This window comes from Colobus angolensis, unplaced genomic scaffold (assembly GCF_000951035.1).
Source record: "Colobus angolensis palliatus isolate OR3802 unplaced genomic scaffold, Cang.pa_1.0 Scaffold3, whole genome shotgun sequence".
Taxonomy (NCBI): Eukaryota; Metazoa; Chordata; class Mammalia; order Primates; family Cercopithecidae; genus Colobus; species Colobus angolensis.
In genome coordinates this window covers 16,273,173-16,290,019 of record NW_012116265.1, presented here as the reverse complement: position 1 = coordinate 16,290,019, position 16,847 = coordinate 16,273,173, and the positions used below count along the sequence as shown (strand labels likewise).

Sequence of the window (16,847 nt, the reverse complement as noted above, 5' to 3'; positions counted from 1 at the left end):
GTTTTTTTTTTTTCTCACATTATCTCAGAGAAAGATAAAGAATCTTATCTAAAAGCTCAAAATGAAAATAAAAGAAATATTAGCTAAAAGACAGGACAGACTGATTTTAACAACACGTTTCCCGTAAGTCCTAATTAAATGGCACTGGAAAATCTTTCTGTTAAGACAAGGAGAATAAATGGACCTTCAACGGGCTCTTTACAAGCGAAGGCATTTTCGTGACCCAGTGAATAGTCTTGTAAAAGGGAGATTTATAAGGGACTTCCAGGAAGCAAGAGTTCAGTAATTTTCTAACACTGAAGCAAAATAATGGGAACTAGGGTTACCAACTCCAAGACACAACCCCTATTTTGCTAGACTGGCGACAAATATCAAAGTGCTCAGCCGGGGCCACTATCAAGCTAAAGAACATCAAAGCTGACAGATCTACCTCTTCATATCCTAGGGATACTGTTCTAAAGCAGCCCCTGGTTTCCTATCTCCCTATAAGAACTAGAACTGCTTTTGCTAACAACAAGTACTGCACAGTAAATTCCTCTCAAAAGCACGGTTTATCACCCCCACCCTCTTGTGGCTTAATCCTTTAATTCATTTCAATGCCAAAAACTGGGATTTCCTGAGGACTGCCACAGGATGTACGACAAGCAGCAGGGGCCAAGCTTAAAGCTGCTGGCTCAATATAATCAGAAGTTTAAAAGAACGGTTGCTAATGCACAGCCAGAAACAGAGCGCCCTCAATAAAAGGCAGAAAAGAGACCAAGTGCCTGTGAAAGATCAAGGAACTCAGTTTTAACAGGTGCCAACCCACAGGCAGGACAGAAAGTCTTTTGTTTGTTTGTTTTTGAAACCAAGTCCCATTCTGTCGCCCGAGCTGGAGTGCAGTGGCACGATCTCGGCTCACTGCAACCTCCACCTCCCGGGTTCAAGTGATTTTCCTGCCTCAGCCGCCTGAGTAGCTGGGATTACAGGCGTGTGCCACCACGGCCGGCTAATTTTTGTATTTTTAGTAGAAACGGGGTTTCACTATGTTGGCCAGGCTGGTCTCCAACTCTTGATCTCAAGTGATCTGCCCATCTTGGCCTCAGAAAGTCTTAATAAATAGACTATTCTACTGTCCTCTGTTGGGGCCGGAACATATCACAGGCTACTCTGAGACAAAGAGATAAGGAATGTGAACACTGTAGTAATGTATCTACTCACAGATGAAGACAGCTAGCAAATAAACGTAATCTCTGGTAAAGGCTTGGCTTGGATTTAAATGAACAGTTTTAGAGGTAGAAGGCAAGACAATAAGACAATTAGAGTTTCACAAAACAATTAATACTAAACATTTTAACAACTTTATAGTGGGCAGGGCCATTTGTAGGTTATGTACTAAAGAATTTGAGGATTAATAGGATATAAAAATACAAGTAGCCAAAAAAAAAGTAAAACAAAGTAATTATTTTGTTAGTTATATTCCAACTAGCCTTAGGAACCATGACCACAGATCTCTGAATCCTTAGTTCTGTTTTCTTCCTGCACCTAACTGGTCACTGATTCAATCAGCAAGGATCATCAGTTGTTTGGAAGGGAGTGTCAGCATCCCAGGCATTTAGAGTTCCAGAAACAACCAGCAACTTAGCTCTGCTACCAAATGCCTGTCTTACAAGCCAAACATTTCCCTCATTTATATCTTGACTTCTAATTTATTTTCCTTTTTTAATTACCATCAATCAGTAGAGTTGCTTTGGTTCTCTCTGAGGTAAACAAAAGAAAAAAAAGAGTTGTCAAAAAGACAATCTTCTTTTTTTTCTTCTAGAGATAGGGTTTCCCTCTCTCATCCAAGCTGGAATGCAGTGGCGTGATCATTGCTGGGCTTGTGCAATCCCCCCACCTTGGCCTCCCAAGTAGCTATGATTCCAGACATGCACCACTATGCTTGGCTAATTTTTAGAATTTTTTGTAGAGACAGAGTCTCACACTATGTCACCCAGACTGGTCTCAAACTCCTGACCTCAAGTGATCCTACAGCTTCAGCCTCCCAAAATGTTAGGATTACATCCCAAAATGTTAGGATTAACACATCCAGCCTAAAGTTTTCTTTTCAATGCATATTCTAGGGCCTCATCCACCAAGACTCAGTAGTGTGGGTGGAACAAACTAGAATCTGCATTTTTAACAAGCAGCAATGGTTTTGAACTGGGGCCTTACATTAGAAGCATCCGAGGTGTTTTTAAATAATACCATGCCATGGCAGGGAGGCCTCACCTTGAGATATTCAATGGGTTTGCAGAAGGTCTCTAACATTGGCATTTTTTTTTTTTTTTTTTTTTTTTTTTGAGGCAGAGTCTCGCTCTGTTGCCCGGACTGGAGTGCAGTGGCCGGATCTCAGCTCACTGCAAGCTCCGCCTCCTGGGTTTACGCCATTCTCCTGCCTCAGCCTCCCGAGTAGCTGGGACTACAGGCACCCGCCACCTCGCCCGGCTAGTTTTTGTATTTTTAGTAGAGACGGGGTTTCACCGTGTTAGCCAGGATGGTCTCGATCTCCTGACCTCGTGATCCGCCCGTCTCGGCCTCCCAAAGTGCTGGGATTACAGGCTTGAGCCACCGCGCCCGGCCAACATTGGCATTATTTTTTTAAGCTTTCCTATGTGTAAGCAAGGTACGAACCACTGTACTAAAAGTACCTCTGATGCAGGTGGTCCATGGACAAAGTTTGAGAACCAGGGCTTCAAAGAGTTCATGTTAATGAGGTCCTTCTGAACCTCTGACAAAGACTCTCTCCTTTGACCAAACTTGAGTCAGGCTCCTCTTGGAGCCCTTTCTGGTAACGGCTCCTTATCAGAAGGAGACCTTGGGCCTCCTTCTCCATTCTTGTAGAATCTAGTTTGAGCAATAATCCTTCCAAGTTAGATTAGAGAAAATCCCCTATATGACTACCCCTGGTATCTTATCACCCTGACCTACCTTCAACAAGAATGCTGAAGGCAACCGTCCCCCTTACCCTGATGTTTCGTCTGAGTATTTTTCTATCCACTCACTCACACCCTGTTCCCTGGCTGTAAATTCTCACCTGTGCTTATTGGAGTCAGACTGCAGCCCACCCTCTCTCCCCCACTGGAAGACCCCATTACAATGGTCCCTATGCTTATTATCATGGCCCCCTTGAAGGAAGTATGCCTTATTATGTTTCACAAGTGCCAGGAATAATTTTTTCTTTAACACCTCACTCTACTGCCAAAGTAGACAGCAGGGAGATAGATACAAATAAAATATTTAGATAATTAGAAAAACCATAGGTGACAATTAAAAAAAAATCAACTCCTTTTTGGAAAGCTTTCAAATCTGGCAAGCTCTTAGAAGGGTATCAGGCTCTTTTCTTTTCTTTTGAGATGGAGTTTCGCTCTTTTCTCCCAGGCTGCAGTGCAATGGCATGATCTTGGCTCACTGCAATCTCCAACTCCCAGGTTCAAGCCAGTCTCCTGCATCAGCCTCCCAAGTAGCTAGGATTACAGGTATGCACCACCATGTCTGGCTAAATTTTTTTGTATTTTTAGTAGAGACGGGGTTTCGCCATGTTAGTCAGGCTGGTCTCAAATTCCTGACCTCAGGTGATCCACCCGCCTCAGCTTCCCAAGGTGCTGGGATTACAGCGTGAGCCATCGCGCCTGGCGGGGTATTAGGTTCTTACTGAGAGCAGATTCCATCTATTAGGTCACTTGTTTATACATATTAAGTACCTGCTATAAAGTTGGGGAACAGCTAGGATCAAGTCTATCTGATGAAAAATAAAGCCCTCAGACATAATTCTGGGGGGAGAAAAGCAATTCCAATCATGTGAAGGTTTAGAAAGTTAGAATTATTCTTCAACAAACAATAGATGCTGGGCATCCTAATAGCTAGCTTCAAACTAATTCTGAAACAAGACACAAAAGGAGAGAATGCTCTTGTTGCAATAAACTTTTAATAGCCTTTGGATCTGGAAGAAAGAGACAGCAGTGGAGGAAAAAACAGACACACCATGTTGCAAAAGCTCTTGAGTATTCAGAATCGATTTCTGATCCATGGAGAGAAAACCCGGAGGCAAACTGCCCAAAAGGGCTTTCATGTTTTGGGCTGATTACTCACAATTAAACTTTGGAAAATTAGCAGATTTGGAAAATTAGCAAAAATTAGAAACAGATTATAAAATAGTCTATTTTAATAAAATGCTAACTATCTTTATGCAACCTCAGAAGCAGCAGATGCAGTCAGAAAAGCTACATTCTAGTCGGAGACAAGATATTGGGGAAACGTGTTCCATACGTGAGCCCAAACTTCTCCGCCTGTAAACTGGTCATACTGCTTGCTGATTTCAGAAGGCTTAGGCCATTGGTTAAAAGGCCTTTTGTGCTCAATAATGAAGAAGCTACTTCACAAAAGGAAAATCTTTTCTTTTTCTTTGATTGCTGATAATTTACTAGAGTGACAGCATCCACAGAAAAATTTCATTTATACAGAAACTTATTATACAAGAAACCTAAAATATGAGTTTGCTTCAAAAAATTAGCTGGTTTTAAGGAAGCTGAAGGTTTTAGGGGAGTGGGAGTGAGTGAAGGAGGAGGCTGTAGAAGGGAATGGAGGAGGAAACTGAGAAAAGACAAGCTGAACAAAGGAAGAATTTATCTGTAGCTCTGAGACTGGTTCTTCCCAGGACTCTTACCCCTACTACTGGACTGTTTTTTCAAAGGCAGAGAACAACTATTGTTCAACTCTGCATCTCCCACGAGGCATATCTACCACTATGTATAGTAGTTGCTTGATAAATGTTTAACAAATAGTGACACATTTTTTTTTTTTTGAGATGGAGTTTGGCTCTTATTGCCCAGGCTGGAGTGCAGTGGCACATCAGCTCACCGCAACCTCCTGGGTTCAAGCGATTCTCCCGCCTCAGCCTCTTGAGTAGCTGGGATTACAGGCATGCGCCACCACGCCCGGCTAATTATTGTATTTTTAGTAGAGATGGGGTTTCTCCATGTTGGTCAGGCTGGTCTTGAACTCTCGACCTCAGGTGATCCGCCCGCCTTGGCCTCCCAAAGTACTGGGATTACAGGTGTGAGCCATTGCGCCAGGCTAAAACAAGTTTTTTGGTTTTTTTTTCCAAACAACAGCATTCTAGGCAGAAAGTCACAAAACAGGAGGAATCGAGTCTGATTTGCGGCATCAGATAAACTGCTAAACTGTACTGTGGGTAAGAACAAAACTGTGCTTACCAGAAAACTTAATTTTCGTTCCAATGAATTTCTAATAGTGAAATAAATTACTTTAAAGCACGACAAAGAAGAAAGTCAATACCCAAAACTTCCTAGGCTCAGGAAGCATGGTGCTCGATGGGAGAGTTAAAAGCTGTCAGCCCCGAAGACAGGCAGGGAAGTCTCTATGACCCCCACCTGGAAAGGCTGCGTTTTTTCAACACTTCTAACCCTTCTGCATGGGAATCCTGGAAAGTCTTTTTTTTTTTTCTCCCCAAAGAGACAAGGTCTCACTATGTTGCCCAGGCTGGAGTGCAGTGGCCATTTACAGGCGTAATCCCCCTACTGATCAGCAGGGGAAGTTTTAACCTGTTCCATTTCCAATCTGGGCCAATTCACCCCTCCTCAGGCAACCTGGTGGTACTCTACTTTCGGGAGGTCATCATATTGATGGCTGAACTTGGTGCAGACGTGTCTCTGGCAGAGCGTGCTATAGCCCAGGACTCTTGGGCTCAAGCGATCCTCCCGCCTCAGCCTCCTGAGTAGCTGGGACTCCAGGCATGTGCCACCGCACTGTCCTGGAATGTCTTTTTTAAGTATCTCAGTTCTCTTAGTTTTTGACAGTTCCCTGGTATTCTCAAGGTGATCATTTAACACTTCATTAACAAGTCTATTACTGGAATTAATTCAAATGAGCCAAACCTGGTTTTAATTAAACCTCAATCTGCTCAGGGTAGTCTTTTTTCTCCTGTATCAGTAGCTGCCTGCATGGGCCCAGTTCCTTTCAAAACAAAGAAGTATAAAACTCTATAAAGTGTTCTGACGTTATTTAAAAATTTATCTATTAAAATGTACCTATCTAGTTAATTTGGTTCCATAATTTGGTCATTCTGGCTTAACATTCAACTATTCAAGCAACATTACAATAAAGTGCTTGAAGAAGCCACTGATTTTCTGGTATTTCCAATCATGCGTGCATTCATTCAGTCATTCAATAAATTTACTGAAAGGATCCTAGATGTCACACACTAAGCTGGGTGCTATGCATGTTATTATTAACTACACCTTTGGACAGAAATAAAATACATCAAAGCACAGCTCTGGAACATGGAAAAGCAAAATTTTAGTTGATTTGGTCAAACATTTTGCCTTGATTCATATGTAGATATTACAGCTAAATTTCCGTTAGTGGACATGGATTAGTGATGTGTAAAGTAAAAGTCAGAATTTCAAATGTCTAGTGGAATTTACCAGAATTTCCTAGGCCTCATTTTTTCTACTCCCTGGCCTGTGCTAACTCAGTATTCCTACTCCAGGTATAGGCAACCTGGCAGCACAATTCCCATTCATTATTATCTCACCTGGAATCCTAGTAAAGTTGCCTTGCAATATCGGTCAACCCAGTCATATGTCCTGTTCTTCCTTGGGAAAAGGATGGAAACTGGAGGGGAAATGTGGAAAAAGTTGGGAGGAAGGGGAAAGGAATCTCCCCTCATAAAGTCGCATGGAAACTGGATCTCACCTTCCCTTGCATGCTGCAGCTTTTCCGAAGGCTCTGTACTCTCACCAAAGAGCAACATTTCTTCACACAAAAAGATGAAAACATTTAACAATAAGCAACCACGTACTGTCTATGCATGTGTTTAAGCCTTACTTTCAATACCAGGTGCTTAATGTACTCTGGAATCCAACAATAACAAAGTTTTCATGACAAAAGTAACACATTCACTGACATGGTCTGGATGTTTGTCCTCTCCACATCTCAGGATGGAATGTGATCCCCAGCGACGGAGGTGGGGCCTGGTGGGAGGTGTGTGTGTGGATCATGGGGAAGATCCCTCATGAAGGCCTTGCTGCCATTCTTGGGTAATGAGTGAGTTCTCGCTCAGAGTTCTCCCAAGATCTGGTTGTTTAAAAGAGCATGGTACTTCCCCCTTTTATGAGACTCTATCTCAAAAACAACAACAACAACAAAGGCTACAAATTCTTTGACATGCCTCTACTGGGGAGGTGGAATCTAGTTCCCCACCCCTTCAATCTGGGATGGCCTTAGTGACCTGTTTGCTAACAACAGGTCAGAAAAGGTCATGCGGTTTCTGCCAGGTTCTTTGGAATGCTTGCTCTCTGAAGTGTTCTTTCTGGGTACCCAGTCACGATGTTATGAGGAGCCTAAGCCACATGGAAAAGATACATGCATGAAGGTGCTCTGGTCAACAGCCTCAGCTGAGTCTGGCTCCAAGTCACTCCAGCCCAGGTGACGAGTGGAGAAGCCTCCAGGTGATCCCAACCACCAGCCATCTCAGTCTTTCCAGACACTTGAGTCTTCCAGGCCAGCCCCAGACAACGGAGCAAAGACAGGTCATCCCTGCTGTGCCCTGACCGAATTCCTGACCTGTGGCACCTGTGAGCATAATCAGATGGCTGTTGTGTCACACCACTAAGCTTGGGGGGTGGCTAGAGGCAAAAACTAGAAAACGAGTGCTGATCCAAAGTCTATATATAATCACCATGTTTCATTTTCTCACTACCAACACAGCCCAGATTTTATCATTTAGTACAGGTAAGTCATTTATCTGGGGGTAATGTGTCACACAGATCCATGTTCTAGAACAGGGCAAATAAATTATCCAATGTTAACTTTGATGGCTCTTAGCCATTTCTTAGTCACCTAAACCTGTGTGCTGAATCAGTTAAGGTAAGTGTGCCTATGTGAAGTACCTAGAGAAATGATAGCTATATGTATACATATGTGTGTATATATGTCTGTCTCTCAGATTCACACACACTGTTTCCACTAACACCACATCAGAAGGACAGCAGATACAGTTATAGCTGTTATTAACAGGGAGCTACTCACAGGCTCCACAATGTGTTTGCAACATTAATAAGACGACTTCTTCAAGGAATTAATTTGCAAAACTGAAAATGATCACATTTCACTATTTCCAGAAGTCTCTCATTAGAGATAACAAGGATCTAGCACAGATCAGAAAAAATGTTAAGGTAAAATTCTGATTTAAGAAAACAGTCGACTGGGGGCGGTGGCTCACGCCTGTAATCCCAGCACTTTGGGAGGTTGAGGCAGGTGGGTCACCTGAGGTCGGCAGTTTGAGACCAGCCTGATCAACATGGAGAAACTCGGTCTCTACTAAACATACAAAATCAGCCGGGCATGGTGGCACACGCCTGTAATCCCAGCTACTAGGGAAGGCTGAGGCAGGAGAATTGCTTGAACCTGGGAGGCAGAGATTGTGGTGAGCCGAGATCACACCATTGCACTCCAGCCTGAGCAACAAGAGCAAAACTCCGTCTCAAAAAAAAAAAAAGAAAACAGTCAGCTGGGCATGGTGGCTCACACCTGTAATCTCAACACTTTGGAAGGCCAAGGCAGGCAGATTGCTTGAGCCCAGGGGTTTAAGAACAGCCTGGGCAACATGGTGAAACCCTATCTCTACAAAAAATACCAAAAAAATGGCCAGGTGTGATGGCAGACTCCTGTGTTCCCAGCTACTCGGGAGGCTAAAACACGAGAATCATGTGAACCTGGGAAGTGGAGGTTGCCGTGAGCTGAGATCGCACCACTATACTCCAGCCCGGGAGACAGAGCAAGACTCTGTCTCAAAAACAAAAACAAAAACAAACAAACAAACAAAAACAAAAACAAAAACAAAAAAAACCACAAAGAAAACAGTCTTAGACCAATCAAAATCAGACGTGCCACTTTATTCGATGCAAGCCAAATCAATCTTACAATGAAGTATTACATAACTGTAGAGTGGAGAGCTCATGGCTGATAATGTGAAATCTTTTACAAATGCCAAACTGACTTTATAAGCATTAAAAAAGCAACAAGTGAAATTATTGTCTTATACATGCAATGAAAATATTTTTTAAAGTAAAAACAGACACCCAGTTGCTCCCCTTTTAGAATCACTGTTCTGCAGTCAATACTGCCCTCTGGTGTTGCAGAATAAAAGTCAAATGTCAGAAAGTGAACACTGCACTTTATTGTTCACAGTAGCATGTTTAAATCAAGGCATCTAGTTGGGACTACAAATCCCATCAAAGACAAAATAAACAGATTCAGGATGTCATTTATTATCTCCCATATATGAAATTAGAAACTCTTTATAAAGGCATTAAATCAGGAATACTAATTTATGAAAACAGCAGCTCTAAACCATGCTGTTAATGAAACATCACTAACAGTGAATTACATCATCACATAAAATTACGCAATTCAAGAAAACCCCAAAGGCATATTACCTCTGAGTTAAGAGGGTATGTAGGATAGTAAGAGTAAAGCCTCCCATCTATAAACAAGAAAATTCCACAGGAAGTGAGCCAGGGTCATTCTCATGGCATATGTATCAAACACACTAAAAAAGTGTCCATGGAGGCTGGGCACGGTGGCTCATGCCTGTAATCCCAGCACTTTGAGAGGCCGAGGTGGGCGGATTATGAAGTCAGGAGATCGAGACCATCTTGGTTAACACGGTGAAACCCCATCTCTATTAAAATTACAAAACATTAGCCGGGCGAGGTGGCGGGCACCTGTAGTCCCAGCTACTCGGGAGGCTGAGGCAGAAGAACAGCATGAACCCGGAAGGCAGAGCTTGCAGTGAGCCGAGATCGCGCTACTGCACTCCAGCCTGGGTGACAGAGCAAGACTCGGTCTCAACAAAAAAAAAGTGTCCACGGAAACCACACACCAGCCAGCTCTGCCTATCAGTAAACCTGACTATTTATTTTAGGAAAAAAGCCCAAGAAAAACAGCACGTTTGGCTGCTAGGTGGACTTATGCAATGTTTCAAGAAAGACTTACCAAGGCTGGTGCCATCCTGCCCCATGATGCATTTCATGGAGGTGATGATCTGCTCCACCACAGGAGGTGACAATGACGTGGCATACACTGCACTATGAGAATGTGTGCGCAGGTAGTCTATCAGCTCCTGGGAAGTTCACAGAGGCAGATAAATAGAGACAATTCTTGCATTCACTGGCAATGTCAGTGCTTTCCTTCTAAGTTCTAGAGGACTCTCGTTTCAATGGCACTGGAACAGGGACACTAATCTGAGATGCAAGGTCAACCAACATGGTCGAAGCATACTGCTGGCAACAACTGGGTCAGAAACATGGCAAAGTTCTTAGGTTTGGTTTTGTTTTTTAAACATGCAACAACATAGGAAAAAAAATAGTTTTAAAACAATCCCTCTAAATTTGGAGAATGTATCATTTAAAGTTAGAAATATGGCCGGGCATGGTGGCTCATGCCTGTAATCCCAGCACTTTGGGAGGCCAAGGTGGGTGGATCTCCTGAGGTCAGGAGTTCAAGACTGGCCTGAACAACATGGTGAAACCCCATCTCTACTAAAAATACAAAAATCAGCTGTGCATACAGGCGGGCACCTATAATCCCAGCTACTCAGGAGGTTGAGGCAGGAAAATCACTTGAACCCAGGAGGCAGAGGTTGCAGTGAGCTGAGATGGCGCCATTGCACTCCAGCCTGGGGGACAGAGTGAGGCTCCATCTTAAAAAAAAAAAAAAGTTAAAAATAAATGAACAAGGCTGAGTTAAACAGCCTTTGTTTGGATTGCTGATTGGTGTTTGGATTGTTTTCATATAATGATTAAATTCCAAGTATCATAGAAAATGTCATCTGCAGCTCTCTCTGTGCCTGTAAAGCCCATCCTTCCAACCCTAAGTAACAGTTCTCTAACATCAACTTTAAGAGCATTAGAACTTCCTCCAGATATGCAGAAATGTATAAAATGATACAAATGTGAAATAAAATAGAAATTTATAAGGTCTTTCATTAAAATGCCAATGACATCTCACCGAATAAAGTAAAACTCTGTCATTTACAAGGACTTAAAAAAAAATTAATTGTATATCCCTATTCTCTGATATCTTTTAATTTCACCAAATCTTTAAAATGTACGTACAAGAAGCTTATGTACCAGAACAAATTAGGGAGACACAAATTTGGATACAAAACAGTTTTATCTCAAAAACATTAAAAATTGTACTTAAAAAACCAAAAGCACAAATATATTGTACCTAAATGATCTCCCAGAGTATTATTTTTCCATCCTTTGGTTCACAGTCACAAAGCTTACTAAAAAACAACAAACTCTCCAAAGTGAGCCTGGTCTCATTAACAAAAAGGAAAATTTGAGATAAAAAATCTATCAAACCTGGCCGGGCGCAGTGGCTCACGCCTGTAATCCCAGCACTTTGGAAGGCCGAGGCAGGCAGATCACGAGGTCAAGAGATCGAGACCACCCTGGCCAACACGGCGGTGAAACCGTCTCTACTAAAAATACAAAAAATTAGCTGGGCGTGGTGGCACGCGCCTGTAGTCCCAGCTACTTGGGAGGCTGAGGCAGGAGAATCGCTTGATCCTGGGAGGCGGAGGTTGCAGTGAATCAAGATTGTGCCACTGAACTCCGGCCTGGCAATGGAGTGAGGCTTGGTCTCAAAAAAAAAAAAAAAAATGATTAAAAGTCACTGAAAATGAGCTCTCTCTAAAAGACAATCAATTGTTAAATTTTTAACTGAAATAGGGTCTTTTTCTGTTGCCCAGGCTGGAATGCAGTGGTATAAATACGCACGGCTCACTGCACCCTTGATCTCCCAGGCTCAAGCAATCCTCTCATCTCAGCCTGCCCCGTACTTGGGACTACAGGCCTGTGCCACCACACCCAGCTCATTTTTTTACTTTTTTGTAGAGATGAAGTCCCACTATGTTGCCCAGGCTGGTCTTGAACTCCTGGGCTCAAGTAATCCTCCCACTTCAGCCTCTCAAAGTGCTGGGATTACAGGTGTGAGCCACTGTGCCCAGCATAAACATTCTTTAAGACTCCCAATATTGAGTTTTGAAGCAAAATTAAGAACATTTATGAGCACTTCCTCTGTGCCATATACAAACACCTGACACACATACGTTATTTTTTCCCTAACACTGCAGTATTCAAAAATAACAGCTTCCCTGAGATATAAGCCACACACCACAGAATTCACCGTTTTAAAGTACAATTCAGTGGGTTTTAGTATATCCAGAGTTGTGCCACTTTTACTACTAATTTTAGAACATTTCCATAACCCTGAAAGGAAACCTCATACCCAATAGCATTCGCTTTCCATTTCCCCATCCCCTCCGCCTCCGGCAACTACTAATCTACTTTCTGTTTCTATGCTTATTCTAGATATCACATATTTTAAAACATGCAATATGTGACTTTTTGTGACTAACTTTTTTCACTTACCATAATATTTTTAAGGTGCACCCACATTGTAGCATGGACATATATTACTTTTTAAACCCTTACTACAATCTTACAAGCTAGGCATATTTACCTCTATTTTACTGACAAGGAAACTGGGAGGTTAAATGTTTTCCCTGAGGTCTAACAAAGTAAGCACAGAAACATTCAGACCCAGGCCTCTGTCCTTATGGCTGACCACTTCCACCACACCACAGATTCTTACCTACATCAAAATTCACCATATGATTTTTTTCTGACTACAAAGACCCAGAAAAGGCAATTACGTCGTTTAAAAATTGAAAATACAATGCTTTGTAGTACCCCACAGCTGGCACAACTTTTTTCCTTCCTGTCTCCATGTTCACTCATGATAGGTTTGTGTCCAAGAGCAAGGTGACCTGCTATTCCCATGCGCTCCCATGACAACCCCACTGTTTTTGAAACTGTGAGCACAATGCAAACCCAACAGAAGGCTGGGGCGGGCAGGGAGCACCACTGTGTGTTCTTTCACACAAGAGGGTATTCTATATCTCAGATCAGCATGTAGCTTAGAAAGAAGCTCAAATAAGAAAACAACAAACAATGAACAGAACCAGCCTTTAGTTCAGTGAGGAGACATCAGAGTCACTCACTGGTATTAGAGCCTAAACCATAGGCAAATTTGGGGACATCCCAGTTCAGGGCCCCATCTGCTAGGCCTGAGGTACCAAATCTAGTTGCCAGTGATTTTATCTCTAATCGCTCATTCTCACGGCTCGTTTACCTTCTTGCCTCCAATATATCCTCCAGAAGCACCAAAACTCTTTGTGAATGTTCCCATCATAACATCCACATCCTCAGGATCCAGGCCAAAGTAGTCCACCACACCCCGGCCTGTGGGGCCCAAGGCGCCAATGCTGTGAGCCTCATCCAGATACAAGTATGCCTTGTACTTCTTCTTGAGGGCAATCACTTCAGGAAGACGAACAATAGATCCCTCCATGCTGGCAAAACATGAAAAAAATATATATATACGCATGTACACTGAGACTTTTTAAATCAAAATGAGGAGTTTGGCACTTCGTTATTATTGAGTTTACTGCTTTTTTTTTTTTTTTTCTTGAGACAGAGTTTTGCTCCGTTGTCCAAGCTGGAGTGCAGTGGTGTAATCTCGGCTTACTACAATCCCTGACTCCTGGGTTCGAGCGATTCTTGTGCCTCAGCCTCCCAAGTAGCTGGGACTACAGGTGCCTGCCACCACCACGCCCAGCTAATGTTTGTATTTTTAGTAGAGATAGGGTTTCACCATGTTTCCCAGGCTAGTCTCGAACTCCTAGCCTCAAGTGATACACCGCCTTGGCCTCCCAAAGTTCTGGGGGTTACAGGCATAAGCCAACATGCCCGGCTGAGTTTATTGGGTTTTAAATGGTCTAACGACTGTATCTGTGGTTTAAACTGACAAAGTCAGAGGAAGTCATGGTAAGGCAAAAGACTAGGGGAAAGAAAACTGGACTTTAAAAATGAGCACTGGCTGGGCATGGTGGTTCACACCTGTAATCCCAGCACTTTGTAGGGGCTGAGGTAGGCAGATCACTTGAGGTCAGGAGTTCGAGACCAGCCTGGCCAACACAGCGAAACCCCGTCTCCACTAAAAATACAAAAATCAGCTGGCATGATGGCACACACCTGCAATCCCAGCTACTAGGGAGGCTGAGGCAGGAGAACCAGGAGGCGGAGGTTGCAGTGAGCCGAGATCATGCCACTGCACTCCAACCTGGGCGACAGAGCGAGATTCTATCTTAAAAAAAAGCCCACTTTGGGAGGCCGAGACGGGCGGATCACTAGGTCAGGAGATCGAGACCATCCTGGCTAATACGGTGAAACCCTGTCTCTACTAAAAAATACAAAAAACTAGCCAGGCGTGGTGGCGGGCACCTGTAGTCTCAGCTACTCAGGAGGCTGAGGCAGGAGAATGGCGTAAACCCGGGAGGCGGAGCTTGCAGTGAGCTGAGATCCAGCTACTGCACTCCAGCCTGGGCGACAGAGCCAGACTCCGCCTCAAAAAAAAAAAAAAAAAAAAAAAAGCCCACCAAAACCACCAAAAAACAAAAGACAGCACCAAACACAAGCGATCTTAATTCACAACAAAAAGAATTAAGATCACAGCAGATTCTTCTAAAGCTTGTAATTACAGGCAACATGAGACTTTGCACCACATTGCACAGGTAATGAGAATGACACAAAAGAACAAAAAAAATTAGGTGGTAAAAATACGTGCAAAAGCTGTAAATGTTAACCAAAATAAAATATTTCTTTTTAATTTTTATTTATTTTTTATAGAGATAGGCTCTCACTATGTTGCCCAAGCTGGTCTCAAACTCCTAGCCTCAAGCGACCTCCCACTTTGGCCTCCCAAAGTGTTGGGATTACAGGCGTGAGCCACTGCACTCAGCCTAAAACAAAATATTTATTAAAATTAAATGATGTATAATTTGTTTTGACATATTAAAATATATATTCCAACTCTTGCCCTTACGTGTAAGTTCCCTCTACAAACTAGAAAAATAAAAGACCCAGATAGAAAGGGAATTTGGTGACCATGTAGTATAACGGAAAGAATAATGAAGAACCAGACAAAAAGACTTCTGTTCTAACCCTGACTCTGTTTCCAGGTATTTTAGCGATTTATAAACACCGTCTCCTTAGTTTCCAGAGGGGGACAGACAAATGTTGCCTTCAGTTAAAAAATTCTATGACTTCATGGGGCCAAGTCACAAAGGTAAGAATAATAAAGTAGGATTACCTATATATTCCTTCCACAAGGATGAGAATTTTCTTCCAGGGCCTTCGTGTCCGAGGCTGACCATAAACAATGGCATCTTTCAATAGCTTCTCTAGGCTTTGCATATCTACGACACACAAAAAAGAACAGAGTCATACCACATCTTCCTCTTTCCTAACTTTATTCTGGAAATGCAGAGATATATTTCTCATTTGGAAAGTATGCCTCAGATAGCAAAGGACATAATTAGAGTTGGGCAGAAAAAAGCAGAGCAAAATAGGTGAATTATTGCCACCTTGAATTGAAATCCAAAACGTAACAAATGTTCAAAACCATTGAAACTTGACTGAAGGACTGTGGTGGTTGATTCAGTTCGTTAGCTTGCTTATGAAATGACCAGTGTCTCATGTTAAGTACCCTGCCATTAAGTTAGCTTCTCTGTTTATCGAAAAATATAGAATCAAACTGTATCTCTAATCCTAGTGAGTCATTCGGAAATAAATGCGTAAAAAAGAGCGAGACAGTGTGAATAAACCATCACAGATACATATACCTCCTAAAAAAACAAATGCAAGGGGTAAAAAAATTTCAGAGTGTATGCTCCATTTCCTTTCACCTAGGACATACTCAATAAATGCTTGTTAAAGAGCTCTGTTTTGGTACTGGGTTAAAAATACACCTGTCTGGGGCATGTTTAAGTTTGTGTGTTAAGCAAGCCTGACAATTGGTTGAAATTGTTCCATGTTTGACTTCATCAGTTGTCTATTAACAACCAAGTTCTTGTGGCTCTGTTGGTTCTCATGGTGGTTAATGGGCCTGGAAACAACTTGGCTGCTACTGCCATTAATGATGATCACAATTTCCCTGTTAAAGACAAATGCTTTGAAGATCATTGTTGCCACACTACAGATTTCATACTTAAACTACCTGCCCTGAAATGAAGTCCTTAAAAAACACTCCCCAAAATTTAAGCAACATTAAGTCTGGGGAATACTTAATAGGGATGGGAGACATCCTATCATAAAATCTTTCTTTTTTTTTTGAGATGGAATCTCCCTCTGTCATCCAAGCTGGAGTAAAATGGTGTGATCTCGGCTCACTGAAGCTTCCACCTCCAAGGTTCAAGTGATTCGCCTGCCTCAGCCTCCCAAGTAGCTGGGATTACCAGCACCCGCCATCATGCCAGGCTAATTTTTGTATTTTTGTAGAGATGGGGTTTCACCATGTTGGCCAGGTTGGTCTTGAACTCCTGACCTCAGGTGATCCGCCCGCCTCAGCCCCTCAAAGTGCTGGGATTACAGGCATGAGTCACCAAGCCTGGCCCCACCATAAAATCTGATTTTGTATTCTGTATTGCTTGTCACTGGAGGAAGGGGTTATAAAAGCACATGATTTTGCTCTTTGCAGAAAACAATTTTGACAGAAAAAGAAATAAAGTAATAAAAACACAGAACACAAACACAAATAAGATAGCCTACAGTTGTGATTGTGCTTACGCATTCAGTAATTTTTAAGAAAAAAATCTGCATATGACCTAATCAAGATTCAGCACATGTACCCTACAGAAGTAAATTATGTCCTGACTCAAAGCTTCCGTTTTTTTT

The 16,847-nt window shown here is 42.5% G+C and overlaps 1 protein-coding gene across 1 annotated transcript in view; it reads right to left on the bottom strand.

Annotated features, from left to right (window-relative positions):
• Positions 1-16,847, bottom strand: part of SPTLC2 (serine palmitoyltransferase, long chain base subunit 2) — a 126,074-nt gene that overhangs the window by 32,254 nt on the left and 76,973 nt on the right. The window contains exons 7-9 of the mRNA XM_011949490.1: positions 15,265-15,370; positions 13,246-13,465; positions 10,039-10,165 (exon numbers count right to left, since the gene is read on the bottom strand). Coding sequence (XP_011804880.1) covers positions 10,039-10,165; positions 13,246-13,465; positions 15,265-15,370 — 453 coding nt within the window. The remainder of the gene's footprint in view (positions 1-10,038; positions 10,166-13,245; positions 13,466-15,264; positions 15,371-16,847) is intronic.